The sequence below is a fragment of the Ambystoma mexicanum genome, chromosome 9 (assembly GCF_040938575.1).
Source record: "Ambystoma mexicanum isolate Mex_15411 chromosome 9, UKY_AmexF1_1, whole genome shotgun sequence".
NCBI lineage: Eukaryota > Metazoa > Chordata > Amphibia > Caudata > Ambystomatidae > Ambystoma > Ambystoma mexicanum.
Window position 1 is genome coordinate 676842128 of NC_090931.1, and position 27376 is coordinate 676869503.

The 27376-nt window shown below is 44.5% G+C and overlaps 1 protein-coding gene across 3 annotated transcripts in view; it reads left to right on the top strand.

The window, feature by feature from the left end:
* NBEAL1 (neurobeachin like 1) overlaps positions 1–27376 on the top strand; it is a 2018929-nt gene that overhangs the window by 788036 nt on the left and 1203517 nt on the right. For all 3 annotated transcript variants that reach the window (XM_069615520.1, XM_069615521.1, XM_069615522.1), the window contains one exon: positions 1192–1351. In XM_069615520.1, coding sequence (XP_069471621.1) covers positions 1192–1351 — 160 coding nt within the window. The remainder of the gene's footprint in view (positions 1–1191; positions 1352–27376) is intronic.

A 27376-nucleotide genomic window follows, 5' to 3' on the forward strand; every position in this document is an offset into this window, starting at 1 on the left:
CTCTCTCTCTGGCCCCACTCTGGGCCCTCTTCCTGCTCCTTCCTGTGAGGCTAAGAACCTTGGTGTCCTCTTCGACTCCACCCTCTCCTTCTATCTTTACATTTCTGACGTCTCTAAGAAGTCAAACTATCAACTGCACCTCCTCAGGGGTATTCTTCCTTTTCTCACTTTCCCCCAGAAGCTCTCTGTCTCCAGAGCTCTGGACCTCTCTAGGCTGGACTATTGCAATAGCCTTTTTATAAATCTGCCTGCCTCTACTCTTTGACTGTTACAACTTATCCAGAACAGGACTGCAAGACTTGTCCATGGCCTCAAGCCCAGGGATCGCATCTCTCCATCACTGAAATATCTTCACTGGCTCCCTGTGGCTGCAAGGATCAAGTTCAAGACCCTCTGCGTCATCCACAAGGCTTTCTGGGGGCTGGGACCACTCTACCTCCAAGTTTCCCTTCCAAAACCTCTTCCTTCTCGAGCTCTCTGCTCATCCACCTTCAATGCTCTGAGGGTCAGATGCTTCTCCAAGCTGAGAATTGGGGGCAGAACTCTCTCCTTGGCTGGGGCCTCCCTCTGGAACAGCCTCCCTGCCTCTCACAAACTTGAACAGAACCACCTCTGGTTCCGGAAGCAACTCAAGACCTTCTTTTTTGCTTCTGCTTTCTCTCTTCCTCTCGCCTGTTGATGTACCTGACTGCTCCGCACACTGGTCACCTGGTTACCCTCTTAACTTGGGCCCAGGCTCCTGCATGTCCAGTTGCCCTTGCACTGCCTCCAGGCTCCCCCAGCACTTAAGGGTCTGTTCCTGCAACCCTGCAGTCCGTTCTCTCTGCACTTAAGAGACACCTGCTGGCTGCAATTATTGATTTACCTGCACTTATAAAAAGAGAGCCCTGGTGTGTGTCGTGGTGCTAGCGACTTTGCACTAGCGGCCTCTAAAAGAAGAAGAAAAACACACTCAACAGTACTCTTAAAATAAAATCCCATTTAGTCTGCCCTGCAGTCATTGTAGTAACTCTAAGGATACAGATGCTGAAACGAACAATGTTAAAGGTAAGTAACTGTTCCTTTCTTATTTATTTCAATTTTTAGTGAGGATGTTTTGCCAACAATTTTCTGGAGGAGCTGTACTCTGAAAGATTGTGCCTGCTTATTTACTAACTTTTATCTCTTTCTATTCTTCTGTTTGGATTTCAGGTACCTAGTAGCTTGATGGATGTGAATGTTTTGATGTCAGTCCAGTTATTAATTGAGCAGGTATCTTTGGAAAAAAATACACACCTCTTGCAGCAGATGTACCAACACTTGCTTTTTGACTTTCGTATCTGGAATCGGGGTGACTTTCCATTCCGGATTGGTAAGGCCAAGATAGCACTATTATTTCTTCAATATCTTAAAAAGCCAACAAAGTTGTATTTCCTAGTCTCCAAATAGAACTTCAGTGCTACTAAACATCTTGTGCAGGGCTGTTGGTTTCCTTTATGTGCTTCAGTGCCGATACAATTTTCCTCCAGACTTTGTTTACTTTTTGTTGCAGACATCTGCATGGTGAGCTTCCCGGCAGGTCTTTTGATTGTTGATGGCCACCAAGGATTATCAGGATTATTGGTTAACTTTGTTGTAACAAAGTATAATGCAGATGTTTGTCTGTGTCTGAGAGTGCCAATGCGTGTCTGTTCAGATGTATTGGCCAGCTTTGGTTGGTCTACATTTTGATAGCCATGGAGGTCTTGAGGAGTGCAGTGGTGAGGTCGGTGACTGACTGACTATTGTCCATTTGCTGAGATCTTTTTTGACTAGTAGCATCGCTTTGGGTTGGATGCACTTCTCGTTATTCTACAAATTAGTACAGAAGGCCTGTAGATATATTTTTTATTTGAACCTTAAACCAGCATTTACATCATATACCAAAACCCCAGTTGTTTCTTATAAAAGCAGTATAAACAGTATCACTGTTTCTGTATCCCTACAGCCCCTTACCCCTGAGGAGAACCATCTCCAGTTCCAGAAGCACCTCAAGACTTTCCCCTTACTGCTGCTTTCTCTCCTCCTCTCCCCTGCTGATCACCTGGCTGAATCCGAAATTGCACTGATTACCTAGCTACCCTCTGTTCTCAGGCCCAGGTCCCCTCCTCACCAACTGCACTGCCCTCCTGGCAACCGTGGCACTTGGGGACTGTTTCTGTATCCCTACAGCCTCTTACCAGCACTTGACACCTGATGTCTGCACCTACCCTTGCACTTGCCACCACCGGCTACCAGCTGGCCACACTTTTTATTATTATTTACTGTTATCCTATGTACTTCACTGCCCCTTTCCCCCACACTTTTCCCTCCCCCTCCTGTACTTGCGTGCTCTCAATGTCACTTGACCTACCGTTGTCTGTCTTCCTTCTGTTCCCCCTCCCTTGCCACGCCTTGAAACACTTGTGTATAGGCGCGTTATAAATGCCATATCATATTTAATTTTTAGGTGCACCCTGACTTTGAATTCTAATGATTGCTGAAGTGGTTGAGGTAAGCAAGGAGACAGCTGGGGTGAGATATATTATATTTATTTATGTGGCAGGGTTAAGTATATGCGGACAGGCCCCACCAGCTGAGGCAGTAACGGAAACTCTCTGTTTGAAGCTCGCATTCTCTGCATGCTTCGTCACTGCATTCCATTCACCCTTTCATCATGAGAGAGGCTCGTGCGGAGCCTCGTGATGAAAGGATGATGTGATACTACACATCTCCGCCTCCTGTTATTTATTAAACAGTCTAATGAGATTTCTTCTGTATCTTCCGTATGCTTAAACAAAGTCTTTCAAGTGATCCGGTCTGCAGATTATCCTCCCTGTTCTTGACACTCGTGAAAGATCTGATTGTATTCTTGGCAAGGAAAATTTCGACATTGCATTTCTATTCGATGTAGGTTTTACATGTCCACCAATGCAATCTGACATAGATCTCACATGCCTATCATTCTCTTCCACATTCTCATTTCCACTCCAACTTGCTTGCTCTCTGTGCATCGGCTCATTAGTTATCACATTTTTGCATGGCTTCATCACACATATCCTCTCCATGTTCCAGACTCTTCCATCTTGCACTCTCACTGCATGTTTGTAAACTTCAATCACACTCACCGGCTTGGACCATTTGCAAGGTCCATCTCTCATCACTGGGGGTAGTTTAATTCTCACCAGACCCCCTACCTTTAGACCTTCACTTCCTTTACCTTTTTTCACATGACTGTCATGAGCTGCTTTGTTCCTTATCTGTATGTTTCTAATGTTCTCCACTACCTCTCCAAAATCTTTCCTTACAACAGTCTCCCTCCCCAACCAGGATGGGGTCAGTTTGGTGTTTTCTCTACGTCCTCTACTCAACTCAAAAGGTGATAACCCAGTAGTACTATGAGGTGTGAAGCGATGAGCAATTATTTTTCTTTTTATCGCTTCTTCCCAGTTAAGACCATTAGCCCAGGCCCAACGAATGGCGTCCTTGAGTATTTTGTTGAATCTCTCAACTACTCCATTCGTTTGCGGGTGGTATATTGCACTCCTTTTGTGCACAATAGAATTTTCGGTACAGAACTTTTCCATTTCTTTTGACCTAAATTGGACAACATTGTCCGTTAATATGCTTCTCGGGAAACCTTCTCTAGCACATATTTCTGACATGAAATCTATAATCATCCTTGAATTCATGTTAGGTTTAATTGAAACTTCTACCCATCTGGTCAACAGATCAATGACCACTAAACAAAATTGCTGTTTACCATCACAATAAATAGGCCCTAGTATATCCATGCCTACTTCATCCCAGACTTTTCCTGGAATGCTCGTTATCACCATTGGGTATTTTGCACCCACACACACTCTGTCACTCTCATTGCAAAGGATACATTCTCTGATGGTTCTCTCGATCTGTAGATCGCATCCTGGCCACCAAAAATCATCACATATTCTCTGTTTGGTCTTCACTATTCCTTGATGTCCTTCGTGACCCAATTCAATGATCTTTTGTCGTAGATTCACAGGCGCAATTATTCGATCTCCTCTCATAACTCTGTCATTCATCACATTGAGTTCATCTGCAACTCTCCAATATTCCATGAGATTACATTCTTCAAACTTAGTCTTCCTAAGGTTCTCACTGCTTTGTATAATTTGTCTCAATCGACCCACATCCTCATCTTGATTCTCTGCTTCTTCCCATTCGGTTTTGGATATGGATAGCGTTTCTATATTCAAGATAACTTCTGAATTCACTTCACTTTCATCGTCTGTCTCAGAGTTGTTAGTGAGACGCGACAGACAGTCAGCAGCACGATTTTTCACTCCTGGTACATATCGTACATGTACAGTTGTATTCTTGTAAAAGTATGACCCATCTCTTGATTCTGTTGGACACATTATCCAATCCTTTATTCATAATAACATGTATTAACGGTTTATGGTCAGTGCGAATTTGCACCTCCACTCCCCAGATAAAATTCCTGAATTTCTCTGTTGCCCACTTGATTGCCAATATTTCTTTCTCTATTGCAGCGTATGACTTTTCTGCACCTTTTAACAACCTTGATGCAAAAGCAATTAGGACGACTTTACCATCAACTTCCTGGGTGACGACAGCTCCTAAACCCAGGTTGCTAGCATCTGTTGTAATAATAGTCTTATTTCCACTCTTGAAATCCTTTAACAATGGTGCCTTGTTCAATTCCGACTTGATATTTTCAAATTCTTCTTCACATTCTACATCCCATTCAAAGGTTTTCTTTTTTAAAAGTTCACAGAGTGGAACTATATGCAAAGCAAAACCCTTTATAAATTTCGAATAGTACTCTGCCATCCCAATGAACGTACGTACTTCTTCCTTTGTTTTGGGTCTCGGCATGTTCACTATGGCATCAGCTAGTTGTTTCTTTGGTCGTATACCTCCAGCAGAAATGGTATGTCCTAGGTACTCAATCTCACTGCGATTGATGTTACATTTGTCTCTACAGAGTCATTCCTGCTTCATATAATTTCTTATAGACACGGTGCAACCTTTCATTATGTACCTTTTGATCAATGGCATGCACTAAAATGTCATCTTGGAAGCAAATAATTCCTTCATCATCTTCAAACAGCTTGTGCATAATCCTTTGAAATACTGAAGCAGCTGACACCAGCCCAAAAGGCAGTCTTCTGTATTGGTATAACCCATCCGGTGTAATGAATGCTGTCATCTTTTTAGATTCTTTATGCAGTTTAACTTGATGGTAAGCCGATGTTAGATCGAGGGTAGAAAAGTATTTCGAAGGCCCGATGGTGGACACGATCTCTTGTATATTAGGGAGTGGATGTCTGTCTGGAATTACACTTTTATATAATTCTCTCATGTCCACACATATTCTCAGTTTTCTAGATTTTTTCCTTAACACTACCAAAGGTGAAACCCATTCACTGGCGTCTATTCTTTCAATGATCTTCTGATCCTCCAATAATTTGATCTCCTTTCTTACCTCTTCTCTCATAGAAAGTGGAATGTTGCGCACCTTCTGCGCCACAGGAGTATGTCCTGGCTTCATATTGATCTTATGAACAAATCCACGCAGGCATCCAATTTCCTTCCTGAAAACGTCCTTTATCATGTCAACATTACTAGTGGTCTCTTTGGTTTCTTGGATTCTCCCAACAACACTTTCAACTGAGTATACTGACTCATCAGATGCAGCATCTAATTTCACCTTGAGTTTGCTCTGGTGAGTCCAGCTCAGCACTACACCACACAGATACTACAATTGCGTGTTGGCGGATCTGTCTTTTGGTTGTAGCTGGCACCAGTGCTCCTTCAAAATAACTCAGGAGGGAGTCTGAATTTAGCATTATGAAACATGATGATAATAGCCTGACTGTTCTTGAAGTCATGATTTTATATGGAAGACATCTGTCTCATTTGACAGCATTTTTGAAAGGGTACAAGTGCATTGTTCGGAATCCTGCTTGCATTGATAGGCAGTAGAGACAATGGGGCAGAAGTGAGGTGCACTTGGATGCTTTTCAAGAAGCTGTGCCTTTTTGTTTTCTGCTATTTACACTTTACATTAGGGCAAAGAATACCTCTTCCATAATCAGCAGCAGCTTCTTTAGGAGGGGAGAAAGCATATAGCTGGTCTCTAGTATAATGTAAACATATTGGGGAGCCCTATATGGTACCTGTTACATCTCACAGCCACCCTGATGCTGCTTTCTCATGGGAATAGCTAGACATGGTTAGAGGGTAGCTATAGCAAGCATTTGCTTCTTCAATAATACTAAGCTGTGCTTTGTTCCCAACATTGCTGTATATGATCAAAAATCAAATACTGTTGAATGCAGTGAACGGAGGTATTGCCACTTGTCCTGTCTTGACATTGAGCAGGCTTGTGAAATTTGACGAGATTTACAGAAAGGCTATTGTTATGTTATGTTATCAATTCTTATAAAGTGCACTGTCACCCGAGGGTGTCTTGGTGCTGGAATATCACAGGACAGGCGGTACATTCTGGCCTGAAAAAGAAAAGTCTTCAAGGATCATCATATTGCAGATGGTTAGTAAAATTTCTGAGCGGGGCGGTAAGGTGTTCCAAAGTTGGGCGGCTGGCACCAAAAAGGCCCAGCCACACACTCTGGTGCGTTGAAAAGTGGGAACACAAAGCAGGCCAGCAGACCTAGAACAGAGGTCCCGTTTAGGGAGATAATAGACACATTTTCCCCTAAGATATTCCACCCCACAGCCCTGGAGAGCCCAGTGAACCAAGCACAATGATTTGAATTTTACACGCTGGACTACTGGCAGCCAATGCTGTGCCCGTAGGACTGGGGTAATGTGAGCCTGTAGGGAGAACCCGTGCCAATTCGAGCTGCAAGATTTTTAAGGATCTGAAGTCGCCGGACTAGACCTTTAGGCTTGGCAAGATAGACCGCATTACAATAGCCCAATCGACTAAGAACAATATAAGCCATGAACGGGGGCAGAGGTGAGGGGAGGACTTTCCGCAGGTTTTTCAGGTGGAAAAATCCAGTCTTACATACCGCAGAAACCTGCTGATCTATGGAAAGAGTGGAAGAGACCCTAACCCCAAGGTTGTTTACAGTCGTGACTGGAACCGGAAGACACCCGAGTGACGACAGCCAGAAGGACACCCAGAGTGAAGGATCAGGGGGGTGCCAACCACCAGCACCTCTGTCTTGTCTCATTTGAGTTTCAGCCAGTTGTCGTTCATCCAGTCTCCCACGGCAGCAAGAAACCGGAAGAAGCAACATGACATCTCAGCCTGCTCAAGATCTAGCCGGAGCAGTATCCGAGTGTAATCAGCATAAGGGTAGAATTTGATGGCGAAGGAGCGGATGAAATAAACGAGTGGCTGCATATAGATGTTAAAGAGTGTGGGAGAAAGGGCGGAGCCCTTGGAGACCCCACAGGAGAGAGAACAGGGAAGTGAAGTGAAGAGAAGGGAGGCTGTTAAAATGAGTAGCGTTGTGTTGCATGCTAATTGCGTTTCATCTCCACATCTCATGATGTGTGTTTAGTTTATTTAATTGCCTAAAATAAGGGTCCTATGAGCTGAACTTTGAATATTGAACCCTCCCCAGACAGTATGATGCCCTCACAAGGCAATGCATGATTGTCCCTGGGTAAATGGGACTAAATATGGACATTACGGCAGCTGCTGGAGGAAGCTGAGACAGTTCTTAGGCTTTTACTGCTCAAGTGAGTTTGGATCTTCGCATATGAGATTCAATCTACACACGTAGGGTTGGCTGGAATGGAGGAGGGTCTGGTTGTCAACATTTTCTATGTGAAATGTGAAAATAGTATGACCATTTTCTGGGGGCAATGCAGAAACTGACATGACAATGTGATTTACGTAGGCAATGTGAAAATGGTATGGTGCCATATGAAACTACTATGTTAGTTCTCCTGAAGCAGTGTGATAGCCCACCATTTAATGTGGATTCTTTTGTGAACACCACACCACTATATATAGTAAATTGTGTTATAATGCTATCCCATTAATAAAACCTCTTTTTGGTTTAGGTATGAAAACATTTCTTGTATAGACCATGTGCTATCATTTATAGGTGTACTTTTATTTTTCATGAAAAAAAGCGGACATTTGCTTTGTTCATCAGGCTCTTTCTAATGGACCATTGTTTGAGCCTATGCTTTAGTTCTTCGTGGAAGATTTCTTTTGGATAATGTTTTTGCCTGCTATTTCTTCAGCTTGCATTGTAGGTGAATCCACCAGTAAGCCTTTTCTTTCCAGTTAAATAATTGCTAGTTTCCATTCTTGCAACGGAGCCGATGGAATTCTTGTATTCTCCTTGTTTTCTAATCCAAGAGAATGTTAACATAGCCTCAACGCTTTGCTGTCCATTGGCCATTTTATCACACGGAGGATAGCTGTCCTAGAAAAACTTTATTTCTCAGGAAACTGTTGCAAAGCTTTTACCAAGACCCTTTCTCTGACGAGGGGATTTTTGAGGACACTGGCAATGCTGATACACATCAGGAATGCCAGGACATTGAACCCAATGAGTACATAAGGCCTTCCCTAGATGAGGTCAACCCACCAGTCATTGTATCTCCAACAGAGAATAATTTTCAATACTCAGACTTTCTACAATGTGCAACTGAATGCTTTGGATTTTTTACAGAGTAACCAGATGAGGATGCAGATTTCACAAAGATAGTATTCCACTGCTTTCAGTAATTAAAAAGAGGATTACTCCTTCACTAACTAAACCTGTCTCGTCTAAACCCGTAATCCTAGAGTGGAGCAAAAATATAAACATTCAAATTTGTACCAGACTCACTGGTTATCACCACAGCCAGAAAAAGGCCTAATGCACCTATGTCTACCACAGAGTATCCCTCTGACAAAGAGAGCAGACTTGTATAGACCGAAAAGCAGTTACTTGCACAGCATATAGCAAAGGAACTGCTAATGTCATAACTCTAATGTAAAGGTATAAGGGGGCACAGTAGGGTGACATGGACGAGCTAGAATAGCATATCCCAACTGATTATCAAGCATCCTTCTGGAAAATAGTATCAGAGAGGAAATAAGACGGCAAATGCCATAACCAAGCATACACATAACATGGCAGAAACAGCAGGATGACAGGTTACAGGGGCAATTGAGATTAAGTGGCATGCATGGCTAAGCGACTCATGCTTCAAGTCAAGAGACTCAGGAAACCATACTAGACAAGCAGGTAGAGGTAACATCACTTTTTGGTAGGGCACTGGATGAAACACTTGATCCGCGATACACAACAAAAGCCAGGGAGGTCTTTACATCCTAAAGGAGCACAGGGTAACTGCTTTTTCTTTCGATCCAGCACATGTGCGCAACTGTCAACCCAGTCTCATTGCAGTAGCTCATATGCAGGTAATCGGCAAAATCACACTTGTTCATCCCCCTCTAGACAACAGTGTAGAGGAAAACCCTAGGGAAGAGGGCAAACCTCCATAGGACCGTCGGCTTCCCCTCAACAATTACTCCAGCATCCAGGTCCCCTGCCATGTCGCACCCATGGGGGATGCATAACCTCATTGGCCCATGCATGGGAGGGGATAACATCAGATCAGTGGGTGCGAGACAGTCACAAAGGCATACTGCATAGAGCTGGTAGGACCTCCTTGCAATCTGCCACTGCAACAGAACACTGCCGTGGGATCATAAAGCGCTCCCACAGAAAGAGATTGAGGTTTTACTACAAAAGGGTCCCATGGAAAAATTCCATCAGAAACGGACAAACGGATATTTATTCTCTTTACTTCTTGGTACCCAAAAAGGACAAGACAAAAAGGCCAGTCCTAGATCTTAGAGCTGCAAACAAATAATTAAAACCCCAAAAATTCAGATTGACAACGTTGCAGGAGATCATTCCGCTTCGAACAAAAGGGTTATTCATGACCACTCTAGAGGTTCCCCGCTCACTTACCAGTTCAAGGTACTACCTTTTGGCATTGTGGCGGCACCTCGTGTACTCAAAAAAAGTGCTTGCGGTGGTAGCTGCGTACTTGCATACAGACAACATCTCAGTCTACCCATATCTAAACAACTGGCTTTTCACAGGGGAGTGACAGGTGGACTGCCTATACAACATACAAAGGACGGTGAATCTACTTTTCAAACTGGGTTTCAGCATTAACGAAACAAAATGAAGCCTGGTACCATCCCAGAAAAAACAACTCCTGGATCCATTATGGATTAAGAACAAGCAATTGCTTAAGGCATCCACGGAAAGGGTGCATGCATTTCTGCACCTAATCCCTAGCTTCCAGACATGTAGCCAGGTAACGGTAAGAAGGGTCATAAAGGCACCAGAAATTATGACTTCATGCATATACATGGTGCCACATGCATGCCAAAACATTAGAATCATCCAACAGTGGTTGTCAAGACAATGGTCCCAGGTACCGGGCCAGTGGTGCCGTCTAGTGGTGGTAATGAAGATGAGGTAGTAAGCGCTCTATAGTGGTGGACAAAGGAAAACCTTAAAAGGCAGGCCCTTCAAACTCCCAACAGTGCAGGTTACAGTCACAACAGATACCTCAATGCAGGGTTGGGGGGGGGCCCATTGTGAAGAACTCTCTCCATAGGGTACGTGGACCCAAAAAGAAAACGCACTGAACATAAGCGTGTTAGAGCTGTGGAAGGAGGAGATTGACCCACAGGCGACTGTGAGAAACCTGAAGGTGTCTCACCCGCTAGTCCCAGGGGATCTATCATCCAGGTAGCCATGATTCCTCCTGGGAGGAGGATCACCTTGATGAGGGGTCTTCGGGGAGTGGACGTGGGACGTGCATCACCGAAGTGTGATATGCGGTATCCACTTCCCTGTAACACCTTTTCCCCATCCTACCAGGTAGAATAGCTAGAAGCTCAACCCGACATGTACCACCCACCCCCACCCACCCCCCGACACAGACACTTACTCACGGACAGTCCATTGTCAGTGACAACCGACTAACACCAGAGCCATATACCTGACATGTCCCAACATTCTGGTCAGTCAATTTCTAATCATCACACACAACTGACTCCCATTGCATTTCCCCACACGGATAAAAGGCGGAGCTTGAAAGTACAGTCTGAACGAGGAAACGCACATGAGGAAGCAGCAGTTCCGGAATGGCGATTTAACACAAGGAGAAAGGCGGCGAGACCGAAAAGGATTGCAAGGAGGGAATTACCCTTGACCTCTAGAAACCGCTACTTTCACAAGCCTTGGAAAGTGAGAAGCCTTAGAACGAAAAATTATGGTGGTCTTTCCTACACTGTCCATCAAAGGTATCCGGGATGCTCCCGTGTTGATAACCCAGGCCGGGACGGTACTGCCCTTGGCTCCTGCAAGAAAGCCACGCCAATAAAAGCAGCACAGCGGGTGAGTCGGAGAAGCCGATACAAAATCAGCTTGTGTTTGAACGAAGGTTGCAAGCGGCAACATTGTATTAAGAAATCCACAAAAGACAATGTTTGAAGCGCATGTGATAAAAGGTGCAAACAATTGGAAACTAAAGGAATTAATGTACTTTGAAGCAGCAAAGTAAGATTCCAGGTACAGAGTGGTCCGGGGCCACGTGGGATCTCATTCGATGGTCTCTGTAAGGTATCCAACTGAATGACAACTGTATTGTAAAAAAGGAACTTTGTATCAAAGTGGTCCTGCGACGGGTCAAGCTAAAGCCTGTGCACAATCAAAGGTCTTCGATAAGTATAAAGTAAACTGCAATTGGTCCGAGCCCTGCTGACAGAGACTAATTGAATCAGAAGAAGGGATCCAAGCCCGGCTGAGGGGGATCTGGGGTGAAACGTGAATCACTTGAGGAAAGGAATAAGAATAAAGGGATCTGAGCGCGGTTGAGGGTGATCCGGGGTGATTCGTGAGTCACTCGAGGAAATAAATACTTTTGAAATCCTAAAATAGTGATCTGAGCCCAGCTGAGGGGGGATCCAGGGAGAGACACCCAAATAATATAAGTATAAGAAGAAAATAACTTTCTATTTTTGTTTTCTATTTTTGTTTTGCTCATCAGGCCCTCCAAATCAAGTGGCTTTGATGGAAAAGAGACTTGAGCACAGAAGGCCCTGATGCTGGAATTGGAACTGTATTCTCGTGTCAAGAAAGACAGTGTGTGTGCTTGGTTTAAGTGAACCGCCTGGCCCTGTGCTGAAACTGTGGGGAAGGGAGACCAACGGCCCGAACATCCTGACCTATCGTTTTGTGAACACTTCTTTCTTTTTCATGAACAATACCCACACACTATTTGCAAACTCGCTGTAAGGATTGTCAATAGATTTATTTTTTTGTATAGGCCCTTTTATTTTGACAAGATTTCACTGGGACTGCATTCTTTATTGTTTGATGGTCGTAGCTGGCTCCCATGTTAGATTTAGGTTTAGATAGGTGTTTATCACACCCATTTGAAAGTTCAATAGACACCTTTGAACTGTGGTCACTTGTATCTGTCTTACTTCGATACCATGCCTTCCTTACAGGACATTGTTGTGGTTATAGACTTTTATTTGTTTTAAAATAATAGATAAACTATAATTGTCCCTAATACTAAGAGGGGTTCCCCTGCCTCAACTAAATACTAAGGACTCTGTCAGGATGTCCGTCTAAAGTAAATAGTCCACCGTCCTGTGTCAAAACCTATTTCCGTCCCTTACACTCTAAGTAAATAAAACGAGGATCTTCTTAGACCAGAAAAATGACTTTCTTCTTCTCGAATGAGACTTTGTGTTCACCTCCTGGTGATGAGACGTGATCACAAGATTGCATAAACACACATTTCTAACAGTTCTCTTGAAGGATTTCTCTGTTAATGGTGGGCACAGAAAAGAAAGTCTCTTTACTTATTCTATTCACAATACCATGGTTTGTGGCTCTTCCTGTAGGCCTTCACAATTCACAATGCTAAAGGGTATGGTTTCTTCTCTTGGCCTCCTTAGGCTTTCACAATGCCATGCCAAGGGTTATGGTTTCCTCCCTTGACCTTCTCAGACTTTCACATTTCACAATGCGAAGCGGTATGGCTCTTTCCTTGGCCTCTTTTGACTTTCACAATTTACAATGCCAAAGCGTATGGTTTCTTCCCTTGGCTTTCTTAGGTTTTCCAGCTTCTCTGCTCTTTGTAAGATGGACCTGCTCACTATACTGCCAGGTAATAGGATTGTTCAGATTATGGCTTCTTTAGTTAGTATAACAGACCTGGTTCACTATCCTGCCAGGCACTGCTCTTGTTTGTATAATGGTTGTAAGAGATTCTCTGTATTTGGGGTTCCCAGACCCTTGTTGCATCTGTAATTATTTCTTCATACTCTTAATTCACATACAGTTGTTCCTTTAAAGTCTCTCTCTTCTTTCTAACAGCCTTATTTATTTATTTTTACATTTGTAGATCACACTAAGCCCAAAGGCATCAAGGCGCTGATTACATAACCAGTTAAATTCAGGATATCTTAAAATGGTGAAGTGATGTGAAGGGATACCCATATGATAGGATCTACGTGAAGAGCCACGTTTTTAAGGCCTTGCGGAAGGCCCAATAAGATTGTTCTGCCTGCAGTGCAGGTGGAAGGGTGTTCCAAAGTCTGGCAGCCATTGCTGGAAAACTCGAGCTTCCGGCTTTAGCCCACTTAAATTTGGGCATGATCATCCAGTGAGCATAGGCAGATCTAGTTGGTCTTGTTGATTGGACTTTGGTGTTTTCTGCGTGAGGTACGGGGAACACAGTTGCAGAAGCATCTGTGTGTGATGGACAGAGTTTTGAGCACAAGCCATTCTCGTACCACGAGTCAATGTGTGTTTCTTCTGGAGTTATAGATATGTTCTTGTGTCGGAATGTTGAGGCCTGCTCGGAGAGCATTATTCCGGATGACTTGCATCTTTTGGATGTTGCGTGAAGATGTCCCTGCAAATAGTGCATTGCAACAATCAAGCCAAGGGCCAGTAAAAGCTTGGCCAATAGTAAGACAACTGTCAGGAGCTAGGAACAGTCTGCTGGTGTTATTCATTTTGTGGTATAGGCAGCTGATGAGGCAATGCCATTCACTTGACGAATAAGGGAATGGGTGGTATCCCAGTGTCTTCACTGTTGGAGAGATGGGGATTGAGAGGCTGTCTATTGTGAAGGAAGCATATTCATAGTTAAGACTCTTGATCACTGCTGACGGACCCACCAGGAGGACTTCAGTCTTTTCATCATTGGAACAGTCTTTTCATCATTGGAACAGAGGCCGTGTGCAGCCATCCAAGCTTGGATAGTCTGGTAGACAGTGTTTCCTGTGTCAAGAGTCTTTAGAATCGTTCCCTGAGAGGGGGAGGAGAATATGGGTGTCATCAGCGTAATTGGTATATGATTTACCAGTTGAGTCTAGGAGGTGGAAAAGCGGTTTGGTAAAAATGTTGTAGCGTGTAGGGGATACACATGAGCCTTGAGGGACACCGCAAGAGATGGATGCTGGGGGGTGGACTGGCATTATCTGCAAATACTTTAATGGATCTCTCCTCCAAAAAAGAAGTGATCCACCTCGTAGCTTCACGCGAGAAATTGGCTCCAGAAGTAAGATGTTGGCAGAGGATCTTGTGGTCGACTATGAAGAACGCTGCTGAGAGATCAAGGAGTAGGAGGAGGGCCGGCTTTCCTTTGTCCTTGATGTGATTGAGCTGTTTCTTTAAGTCTAGCAGGACTGATTCTGTTCCATGGCCAGGATGGAACGAGCCCAGATTTGCGCATTCCAAGAATATGGTTAGATTCCAGGTATTGCTGGATTTGGAGGTGTGCCACCCTCACTATGATTTTCAAAAGGAAGGGGGCTGTTGTAATGGGCCGGTAGTTATTCGGGCATTGTGGTCTACGGTGGGTTTTGCAAGTAATGGGATTACCAAGGCTTCCTTGAGGCTAGTAGGGACTAGGCTGTTGACGAAGGAGGAGATGATAAAGGTAGTGATGAAGGGGGCCAGGACCTCATAGCACTCCTTGATGATGATGGTGCTGTCATGGCCACAGGACAAAGGCCACTATCTTTATCATCTAGAGGGTCCAAATGGACCCAGTCCTGGTGCCTTTGGCGCCATGCTCATGAGAAAGTGTGCTCTGCACACTTTGTGTCTGTGGCACGTGCATCTGGGCCGGGCGTGGCCATTAGGAAACATTGGGGAGCACGTGCAGCAGTCTCTGGGAGAGGCAAGGTAGGGCCACAAGGCGGGGCTAAAGGAGAGTGGCTGGGACCAGGCTATTTAAGCCAGCCCCACCCGCATGCAAGTGCTTCGCGTTCGTCTGCTTTCTGCGGCGTAATGCTTACCGCCGCCTGAAGTGCTCTACCTGTCATCGCAGCGCACATCTCACCAGGTTCCAGTACATCATCTTCAGCGCGCACCTTACCTGCTTCCAGTAATACCATCGCTGGACGTGTATTTTCCCTGTCTCTTCGGGGTCAGGGCGCATCCTCACCTATTCCGGGCGTCTAGCTACGCAGGAGCTCTTCTCCTCGCCCAGCATCCTCACGGATCCATCCATCCAGTAATCTCTGGCAGGCCTTCGGCTAGCTGCTTCCCGTCTGACGCCGCCAGGCTATCTCTGCAAGAGAAAAGGGCACAAGGTTAGAGACTGCATAAATATCTTACGCTTGGTCGCGCAACACATAAGCCTTGCGTTCGACCTTGAAAACCAACTTCCCTTCTAATTGGGAACCTCGCATCCCCCTCTGGCACCATTTGGACTCGCTTCCAACACTGCGACTCAGCGTTGCCATCTTCACTTCTATTGGTGAGAGAAAAGACATTACAAGGGTTACGGACAATAATCAAGGGAAAAAGACATTGCAAACAGATATGGACAATAAGAACACTTACCTTCAAAGTGGTGCAGTCACAGCCGGTCTGGAACGCCACGCACATGGACCAGTGAAGCAACTAGGTCCATCAAAGGTGCCCCTGCTGATGAGAAGCAGGACGGAGAGCTCATCCTTACAAGAAAACGGGTGAGACTATATGGGAAAACGCATGCTCACCTCATTCTGGAACAAAGGGTTTGAGGGAAATCACAATCCAACCACAACATTCTCACTGCCTCTCATATTCTCTCAGGGGCAGTGCCAGCAACCAGAGCAGCCCACACTACACCAGCTGGGGAAGGAGTCTGATCCAGGGGAGCCAAGTCCAGGGAGGGCTCCAACTGTGCCCCAAAGTCCCCGCAGAGACCAGGTGAGCGTAACAGGTGGCAAGGCATACGTCACCTTTGCATCTAGATGGTTTCAAGCCCTTCAGGATAGCGGTGACCTCAGCAACCGTGACCCTGCTGAAGCAAAAGGTGGGGAGGTCTTGCAGGACGATATGAGGTGAGGCCATAGAGGGAGGCTGTAGGATGGTGCTGAGTATTTTGATTAAGTTTAATTTGATTGTATATGGTGGCGATTTTGTCTAGCAGGACGTTTTGTATCTCCAGCGTACTTTTACCCTTCGTAAGGGGTTCACAGATCTGTCCTTCATTCCCACCAGCTAGCCCGGGCAAGCCCCTACCTTCAGTAAGCTTCCATTCAGGCTTCGGCCAGTTCCAGGAGTTGATCTCTTCCGCTCCTTGCTCTCTGCGTCGTCTGTCCCAGCCATAGCGTCACCTTAGCTGCTGCTTGCTGCTACTTTCCTTTGCCGGTGTCTCAGTGCAGTTTATTCTCTCAAGCAGACCTTTGTGGTCTCCTTCCAGCAGGGATAAGGGGCCTTCTTCCTTCGACCCTTTTTGGAGGCTTCAGCTACTCTTCTCCCTTCTCAGCTCCGCCGACCTGCTTGTGGCTTTTTGTCGAGGGAGGTCTGAACAAACGCTTCAGTTCTTCCTTTTTATGTATCGGCAGCTTACTGATTGTCCATATTGACTAGACTGCTGAAGTTGTTTCTGCAGAGCGCTCTCCATTACTCAGCGCCTCTTCTTTGTCCCAGTACTGATGTTATTCTTCTCAACAGGGTTGCTTGGAATCTTCTTCGTCTCAGAACTTTGGCAGGATTCATACAGAGAGTCTCTATTCTTCCTCGTCTCAGTACTTTGGAAAGTGTTTGTATGCTGTACTATACATGGAAGAGTGTGGAATCCAGCTATTCAGTATAGGGTGGGGAGATGAGGGAGGGTATGGGGATATTCGGGGTATACCAGCTTCTTTCCTGATAATTGTCCCCAGTCCCACAGGGGTGGGGATTCCTTCCCATGAAATCCACCCGAGGGGGGACTATCTGGTAGCGACCTGACCTCCCTGGCCTCATGGGAGGGGCTCTCCCTAGGGAAGCAGCAACGATATCCTGGGATTCGTCACAGCTGTTAGCAATAATGATGGTACTGCTATCCTTCCAAACAAGAATTTAGGGCAAGAGCATGTTCATTAATACAGACAACACAACATGGCTATGTCATACATGAACAGGGAGGAACATATTCAAAAGCATTGTCAATGCTAGCACAGGAAATATGGCAGTGGTGCAATTCACAACCTGCTAACACAACAGCAGGGTAAGCTGATACATATGTGCCCACAGACATTGAACATGGCAGGATAGCTCCTGAAGTGATAGAGTTTGGTCATCTAAAATGACCTCCAAGATGTAAGGAAATACTAAAGGAGGCTAGAAAACAACCAAATACAAGACATTGTTATTACAATAAGTGGAAATGCTTTGTAATCTGGTGCAATCAAAACAATGTTAATCCCATTAATTGTGCAACTACTCACAGTGTAACCTACCTCCTTTTCCTACTAAACTCTGGGCTAGATTACATCTCACTCAAAGTTTACCTAGTAGTACTAGCAACGTATACTACAACTCAGCAAAAGGTATTTGGTGGAGAGCCGCCTGTGATTATGGCCTTCATGGAAGGGGTCACCTGTTAAACACCCAACCGATGTTGGTATTTAAACATAGTGTTACAAAGGCTCATTGGAGCACCTTTGAACCTGTGCATAAAGCCACATTCAGAGATCTCTCTTATAAGGTGGCATTTTTTAATGGCCCTTACATTTATCAGGCGAGTTAGCGAACTACAGGCATTCCCAGTGACCGAGCCTTTCATCTCGATGCACAAAGACAAGGTAGTACTCTGAACAAACTCACGTTTCTCTCTTAAATACATTTCAAAACGTCATGTTAATCAGTCCATAGAACTACCATCTTTTTCCATAATCCACAGAATAGAGGGATACGCGTAGGGCAGTTATGTTCTATTTACACAAAACAAAATAAATACTTCACACCAGCCAATGCTTTCTCTCTTTTGCTAATGGTAGAAATGGTGACCCATTTGCTAAAGCCACATTGTCTAGATCAATTGCCAAGTGCATTCAACTCTTCTATTCACTTGCTAAGAAAACATTACCTTTTAAACCTATGCCACATTCCACACGCAGCACAGGTGCAACCGTAGCCTTTATTTCCAATGTGCCACTGTAGAAAATTTGAGAAAACTTGGAGTTCAGTCCACACTTTTACACAACACTACTGTGTAGATACACAAACAAGGTTGGATTAGCAAGGGGGACAAGCGCTACTTAAACATCTTTTCAGTGGAATGCATTCTCCCACAAATTCCTCATCTTGAGTAGTGCCGCTCGATATCCTCGACGACTGCCTTGTATACGGCTGCGTCATTACTCGATCAGACATGACGTCAGATGTCGTATAAAAGGATGCACCACACCCCATACCTATTTTCCGCACGCTATTTGGAAAAACTATTGTTTTAAATCTCATGGAATAACTGTGTCAGTATGTCAGGCCTGAGATGTTCGGGTTCAAAAGTTGCAAGGACTGCAACTCCAAAAGGTTCCTCATGGACACGCACACTAAATGCGTGCCTCGGAGTAAGGCATGACACTGAGCAATGTGGTTCCTGCCTTTCGATGAACCTGAAAGAGGTGAGGGAATGCTCAGCAAAACTGTTGCTCTGCAGACCACCGTCCAAATCCCCAACAGAGTTGCACCCACGCTCGTTGTAATATGCTACTGAGCATCCGACACCTAAAAAACATTGTGAAGAACATTGCCATAAAAAGTAGAAGAAATGGTCACACTCTCGTAGCGAATCGCAGCACTCCTTGTCGCACAAGAAAAAGCACAGACGTGATTCCGACTCGTCGGACAAAAAGGGTAAGTTTTACCCTGCAAAGAGTGCTTCTAGGAAGGAGTGGGAGGTATTCAAGAATTAACTTTTCAAAGTGTTTTAGAAGGCCTTGGCTGGTACAGCTAACGCACCGCCAACGCTGGCTGATCCGGCTCCAAACGCACCGGGTCCGTCTATCATAAAGGAAGCCAGGAAGGGTCAGACGCCCTCGAGCGAGACCCTGCAGGAAAAACCTGCCCCTGCGCCAAAACCGTTGGTGGCCACTTTGGGCCAAGAGGCTCCTCAAGCAGTCGCGCAAGATCGATGTTTCGTGCCGGACACCCATTCAGTGTTCTTCGATTCAATGCAGTCGATATTCGATGAGAAGGGCAACTCGATTCAATTCAGGTTAACTCTGATGGGGGTGTGGCCTTGGATCCATTGCCAAATGTTATGGCGGACCAGACTGATTTTCTCCAACTTGCAGAGGGCTGCCACGATGCCAGTAGGATGGATACGTCTCTGGATGTGAAGTTTCAACAACTCAACCCATATGCACACCCGAATTCCCAGTACCGCAGGGCGTTTGAGAAGGTCGTTGTGGCATTTGGGCTCAGTGCACTGTCGAAGCCAGTGTCACAGTATGACCTGACCGACATCCTCGACCATCGGCCGCAAACCAAATGGTCTTTGATGTTCAACATGGCCATAGCTGACCCGCCTTGTGGCAGCGTAAGTGCTCAACACCGGCAATCGACACAGAACTCACAAAGAAATAGAAGCCAGCGAGCGGCAACCTGCCCTTTTTAACATTACACCCAAACCTGGAGGGGCTGAAGTTTAAGGACTCTAAGCTCACAGCCAAGTCATTGGGACTCTGGCGGTCGGGGAGCAGCCCACACGGCAAGCTTAATCTTTCAGATCCAGGCGAAGTGGGGACAGGGCATACTCCACCTTTCTGAGGAGGTTGTAAGCGCCCCAGAACAAGCAAAGGCCACATAGGTTCCATCTGCCAAGTAGAAGCTGGAGAGGAGTAAGGCAGTCAACATCTGCAGCAGGGTCGACTTTCATGACGCCCCAGAAACCTCTTTGAGGTCTCTCCACATACTTTGCCAGTTAGAGGGAAAATCTCTGTATTCCTGGGCAAATGGTGGGGAATCACTTCAGATGCCTGTGCCCTCCAACTTATTAAGGTCTACTGCTTTCCATGTGTGCGAAGGCCCCCAAAGAGATGCCTCGCCCCTCCAAGACAGGCAGAAAAGGAGATCCTGGAAGAACTGCAGGCCCTTCTGCTAAAATGAACTGGGAAGGTGGTTCCATCCAAGGAGATAGGCTCAGGCTGGTACTCCTGATACTTCCTAGTTCCCAAGAAAGGGGTGTGACCTCCATCCCATCCTGGACCTCAGAGAATTGAACAAGTTCCTGAGTAAATACAAATTCAGCATGGTGACATTGAGGGAGATTCTCCAGGCTCTACAGCTCTAAGACTGGCTGGTGTCACTGGACATTCAGGACTCCTACTTTCACATGCCAATCCATAGGAAGCACAGGCGGTTGCGGAGGTTCGTCAGTGGGGATGCGCATTACCAATTCAAGGTGCTCCCATTTGTATTTGTATTTATTTTTATTTATATAACGCCTTACTCCTAGGCTCTTTACAATTTAACAACAAGAATACACAAAACATAGAACAGTAGAAGCAAACACTATACATGAATTAGACCAAAAAACAGTATGCAGAACAATTTGCATGTGAGAAGGAGGAGAAGGGGAGGGGGATGGGGAAGGAAGGGTGAGGGAGAGCGATTAGGGAGTAAATTACATAGTAGGAAGAGAGATCATAGGGAGGAAGTGGGAGAGTGGATAGAGCTGAGATGGGGTAATAGAGGGAGAGAGATAGAAAGGGAGAGAGAGAATAGGGTGTCGGGGGGGGGGGGAGTGAAGGAGTGATTTCAAGGGGGAATGGAATGAAGAATAGGTGGGGATGGAGTGGGTGGAAAGATGCAGGGAGTTCCAGCGTAAAGGGGCAAGGAGCTGAAAGGAGCAGAAACGAGAAGAGGCACAAGGGGGAGGGGGAACAGAAAGTAAGAAGAGATCAGCAGAGCGAAGGGAGCGAGAGGGAGTATGGAATGAGAGGAGAGATATGGAGGGGCAAGGTAATGTACAAGATTTAAAGACAAGACAACGGAAGTGAAATTTAAGTTGGGAGTGGAAAGGAAGCCAGCCTAGGTTGGAAAGTGAGTAAGAGATGGAGTCAAGGGGAGAGAGAAGGCAAAGGGTGCGGATAGCAGAATGGTAGATGGATTTGAGGGGGCAAGGTGGGAAGCAGGGAGACCAACGAAGAGGGAAGAACAATAGAAGAGGCGAGAGAAGATGAGGGAGGAGATTAAAAGTTTGGTAGCATGAAAGGTGAGAGAGCAACAGACTTTACGGATCTTAAAGAGGTGATAGCGACATGCACGAGAAGTAAGGGATATATGATGGGAAAAAGAGAGGGAAGGATCGAGGTAAATGCCTAGGTTGCGAGCATGGGTGGAAATGGGAAGGTTAGAGGGGGGAAATTATCGGAAGGAGGGGGAGTGTTTATGCTCCCAGATTCTCTACAAAGCTGATGGCAGTAGTAGCGGCCCACCTCAGGAGAGCTGGTGTCTGTGTTTCCATACTTAACTGATTGACTGATCCGAGCACGATCCCCAGAACAGGTTTCGAGACACCTCGAGTACGCCTGTCCACTACTGCACGCCTTGGCTTTTTCCATCAACTTAAAAGAAATCTGACATCACCAGCACCAAAGCTCCTGTTCATCGGAGCAGTCTTGGACATCCAGGAAGGGAAGGCCTTTCCTCCTGAGGAGAAAGTCACCAACATGGCAGAGATGGTCAGTCTGCAGTCTACCGGCGTGGGCGTTCTTGCGCCTACTGGGTGTGATGAATCACAGGATTGTCACTTCTCCCCGGGGGGCAAGCCTTTCCTTGTGAGGCTAGGGAAGTGAGCCCGCTACACAATATTCCCCCTAGGGGGGAATCAAGGAACTCCCTTAAATCCGTTCTTGTGGGCTGCCAGTAACATCCGGGCTTCAGAGAAATCCATCAGAAGAAGCCTCTGTGTATTATTGTAAGATTGGACCCAAACATTCAACTTGAAGAAATGCCTGATAATATTACTAAGAAGAAGAGAGGTGATCGAGTAATGCCGATCGCTGAATGGTTGGAACCCAACCAAACTGTGACGAGGAAGAACAAACGATAAAAGGAAATTGCTCAAAAGATAGAAAGAAAGTCGAACATAAATATGGAAGGAGGAATATGGGAGGTGTGTGAAACCTGGGAAGTTCAAATCAGCCAGGAGGTAGAAGCTGACAAGAACCGGGAGATCCTCTGTTGGGAAGATCAGGCCAGTTTGCATATACAGGAGGCACTGAGAGAGCAGAGAGCCGTGCAGGGGAAGAGAACCCTGAGCGAAGGAGACCCGAGTGAGCATTGGCGTGACCCGTGGAAGGTGGACTGACCAGTCCAGAAACAATGCTGAAACCGCTGTAGCGTTGGCTCTGCGGAGCCACGAAGAACAAAGAAGAGTCGGAGTGAACATGGGAGCCACTCTGAATGTCATCCCCATCTTGGAGAAAGACCAAGTGATGCAAGCCTGTGAGAAAAAAGGTAACGGGAGCAGCAGGAGACCCAGGAGGGGATACAGGGATCAAGAGCACATTCAGCCTACTTGTCCCAGTGAGTGGACAAGTATCCATAAGAGTGAGAATAACTACGGGACTCAGCATACTCGTCCCAGTAAGTGGACAAGTGTACATAAGAGTAAGAATAACTCGGGACTCGGTTTACTCGCTCCAGTGAATCGTCAAATACCCAAATATGTCAAATATTGTTTGCACTACTATATTTGTCCCAAAAAGCAAGTTTTTATCAGACAAAGAGAAATTTGATATGAAACATGTTGTTCATGAGGAAGTAAGGAAGCACGGAATACAGAGAACCAAGATCAAGTAAAGAAGGATTTCAATTCCCCAGAAGTACTGGAAAAAGGGAGCTTTAAAGAGGTACTTCAAAAAATCACAGTACGCAGGGGTTAATACCCAAACACAGCGAGGAGACAAAGTTTATCAACAGAAGGAAAAGTGACACCAGATGGATGGAAAAGTCCCCAAGAGGAACTGAACAAGCTGATCCAAGAAATAGCCAAGAACGATTTTAAAAATCAGTTGCTAGGGGTGGAAAAGCCTATCCAGGAGAAGGGAGTCATTCTCTTGGACTTTTGGTTGTTTTATCTTAGTGATAGGGCCAGTATAGATGTGCTTTGAGACGGAGGACAGACTGTTTTATTTTTATTTCAGAAAGTAGACACTAGATGCGCTGTAGTTTAAGAATTAGATTTGTATTTCAAAAACAAACAAATAAGCTCCACTCTCTTCAGCAGAAGTAACTAATAATCGGGTACTTGAAATTACACTTAAATTAACACCTTTAACTGTTGAAATCAAATATTAGCAATAGAACACGTACTCTTACTCACATACCTACATTTACTCATTGGAGCATGTGCTAATGTTTCGCTCTCTCGGGCTCTGTCATAGTAATATTTTCTCTATTCATCAGTAAGCATCAATACAAGCACCAAAAAACATAATGCAAATTCACATTTAGTCTGAAACCATAATAATGTAACAATTTCATCACAAAGAATTATTCTTAAGGTTTTCTCCGATCCCCCCATTTCAATGTTATTACATAAGTTTATCATCTACAATACAATTCACAGTCCTTTTATTGGTATTGTACCTAGAAAGACAAGAAAAGATAATATGAAGTAGCAAATAATTCAAATGAAAAGTAGAAAAACAATTGGAGGTATACACATGAAATCATTTTAGGAATTCATCCCGATTCAAAACCCATATTAATTCATATGAACACTATAATAATTAGTGGTCCATATATGTTGACCCTTCCGGGGGTCGAGACTCACACCACCTTCATGTATCACCAAAAACAGCAGACTGCGCAGTACATTTGCAATACAGTAGAATCCTTTGCAAATACCAGTGGACATACTACCCATCTACAATGTCTACATCCCAATATAGCAAAACAGAACAATTCCCATAACTCTGTTACCTAACTACCAATTTATCTTGTGTTGGATCAAAACAAAGGGGGGAGGATCCAAGCAACCTGCTCAGTGCGCAACCTTCTGGATAATGAATGAATTGCATAGCCTATGAAGCAAGGCATTTCTACATTAATAAGAATACTTGCCAATAATGTTTGAATGCCCAACTGGTATAGGTAAATAAATATGTACCCGTGAACATATGCCTGCTCCTAATGGCAATCTTATTGTATGTCTTCCCAAATTCCAGGTATGTGCACCATCACAGGTTCTAAATAAGATAATAATACTTCATGATCCATTTATTTAAAGGCCTCATGGAAATAATGTTATGCATCCAATATTGCAAATTCTAATATTTATGAATAACAGCAATAATTGTATGAAATACCTTTGGTATGCTCAATCCTCAAAATCCTTCACATTCATTCAGACATCTCTTCACGTTCATGTTGTAAGCCAGAATAGCATCTGAAAATAATCGAACGCACCATTCTTAGTCCCCTAATAAAACACATAGTTCGATCCAAAATTGAATTCCCCAAAGAAAGGGGATGTTTAGTACCACTTTGAGCCTCACCTTTTTTCAATGACATTATTTCACAAGTGGTGCTGGTGCTCCGCGTGTAGGTTCACTGCCGCCATCTTGTGCCCAATGTTCATAGTGTCACGTTGTGATGTTGCATAGTGCAATGACATCATCGGTTACATTATGTCATCGTGCTATTGCGTACAACGTCCATTTTGGCCATAACGAACGCTTGAGCGAGCCCCATCATAATCCAAATTAGGTGAGGGACCTTATGTATTCCAAATAGGAAGATAGTTCATGATTCATATATACATTGTTAAGCTGAGAATTGAGATTCCTTTAGGTATAAACTCCCTAAGGAATCTTATATAAAGGCCACCGTTAGCCCCAAAATATGAGTTAATGGATGTGACTATTGATGTTTATGCACCATGGCATATATTAACATGTGCTAATACACTGATTGGATGATACCGATTAGTTCATATCTGTCTTTGACAAACAATTGCACAAAATATAAAGTTAATAATTACTTGTCACTGATATGGATTCTGGATCTATTCCAAGCAACCTTATGTTTATTCATCTCCAATGTACCCCAGGAGTTAATACTACCCTCAGAAACTTAAACCACACAAATAATCCCCTTATTGTACAAACACTTTGCACCAAGCTATTGCAGGTCATTGTCCTATGTGACTGGTTTCCACTGGGCAACACTGTCAGGCCTGCGCCAGGATGGGTTCCAATTGGTAATAATACCTCCTCTCCTCCTTATGCATTACTACCAATGGTGAGCTGAACATTCCAACCCTGCATTAAAAAGGGTTACCAAAAGTAATTTTGGAAGTCCATGTTTATTCATAAAACTACCTGTAATTTGTGATCCTTGTTGAGACCATGCGTTGTACTACTTAGTATACAGATAGGTTTGGCCTCTTCATGTCTTAGGGCCAGTTTGCAGACTCCCCATCTGATGCTCGTATGGCTATGTTTCACACTGATGAATTTGACCTGCTCCTTGTTGTCCAACAGATGTTCCAGTGCCAAATGTTTTTGCAGCAGCAATCTTTTGTCAGGATGTACAGACATATTCAGATGTTCTCTAATACAAAACAGCAATTATTTTATAGTAGACCCACATACAGCTTATTACAGACACAAATCACTATATATAGGACATATTGTGTCTTTTGGTTGTCTCCAGTTATATATGTCTGTACATTATTCATGGCATGCTTGCACATAGTGCAGATCATAAACTTGAAGAAACCCTTAACGGGTTTTCCACTTATGGCGCCTCTCTGTGATTAATCTATATTATTGGTCATAAAACTGGGGCTCAAAATAGTTATCAAAGTAGGAGCTCTCGTTTACTTTTTGGACTTCACTATTGACGACGAGCAAACTAGTTAGTTTTCTTAGATAGGGAAATCCATATAATGGCATATAAATGTTTTCTTGTAATTTAAATAAATCTCTTGCTAAACATGCCAAAAGCTGGTCTGTCTCCTTCGTCTGACCTACCACATGGGCCACATGGCATCCTGTATTTTCCTGGTGCATCAGGCGAGACTTTACATGAGATCCCCTCATGGCTTCTGTGAGAGAGGCATGGTATCATGAGAGAAACACAGACACAATGATTCAAGTTTATGAAAACCTTTATTTTGTAATGAAAGGGGTTTGGAGATTGCCTAACCTGCCCTACGTCTATAATGGGAGTAGTCTGAGTCCAAAGTCAGTCAAGTTAGTCAAAACAAAAGTGTATGTGTTAAACCTATGCTTGCCTTCACACACTCTAATACAATAATGTGTACGGGATTGGACTAAATAAAAAGGGTGCTTCAATGTAAAGGTAAGGATGGTATTGGAGCTGGCCCACAGCTCCCTTCCACAAGTCTTGAGCCACTTGGGATTCAGCATGTGTTCCTCAGCTTTCAAAGGCACTGCATGAAGTTCTTTTTATAAAGTTCAAACTGTTCTGGTCCCACAAGTTCAAAGTTCCTTTAGGGAAAAATTATTGTGTGTTAACCTCCCCTCAGGAAATCTGCTACTTATCATTAGTTCACAAAACTTTCACAGTTGATAACAGGTTTGTATATCAGAGCCTTTTGACAACGCCCAGTATTCATTAGCCCCAGGCGGGACAACTCAGACACCTTGGCTCTTCTCACACAGTTATTTAGCAGTTCAATGTATTAGAGACTTTCGATGAACACACAGTACTTTCGGCCCTGTGTGGGACCACTCTGATACTTAGGCTTCTTTTGAAGTTTTCTCTTCTCATCGTGTTCCCGGCACCTTTTTTCAGTTAAATCTTGGCTTACTTTCATCACGTGTCCCTGACACCTTTTTACAGTTAAATTTCAGCTTCTCTCAATATTGTGCGCCCGGCCCCTTTTTACAATTCATAACCAAATTTTCACAGGGTCTCTGCCTGCCTTTTCCCTCAAGCATAGTCTCCTTCATATGCTTCCATATTCGTGCTCTCCGTGAACTCCCCTCCTATACACAACGGGCCTCATTACGAGGTCGGTGGTAACCCGCCGGTGCGACCGTGGGGGGATTATGGATCCCATTTCCATTTATATCAATGAATGTCTAGCACCCTTAGTT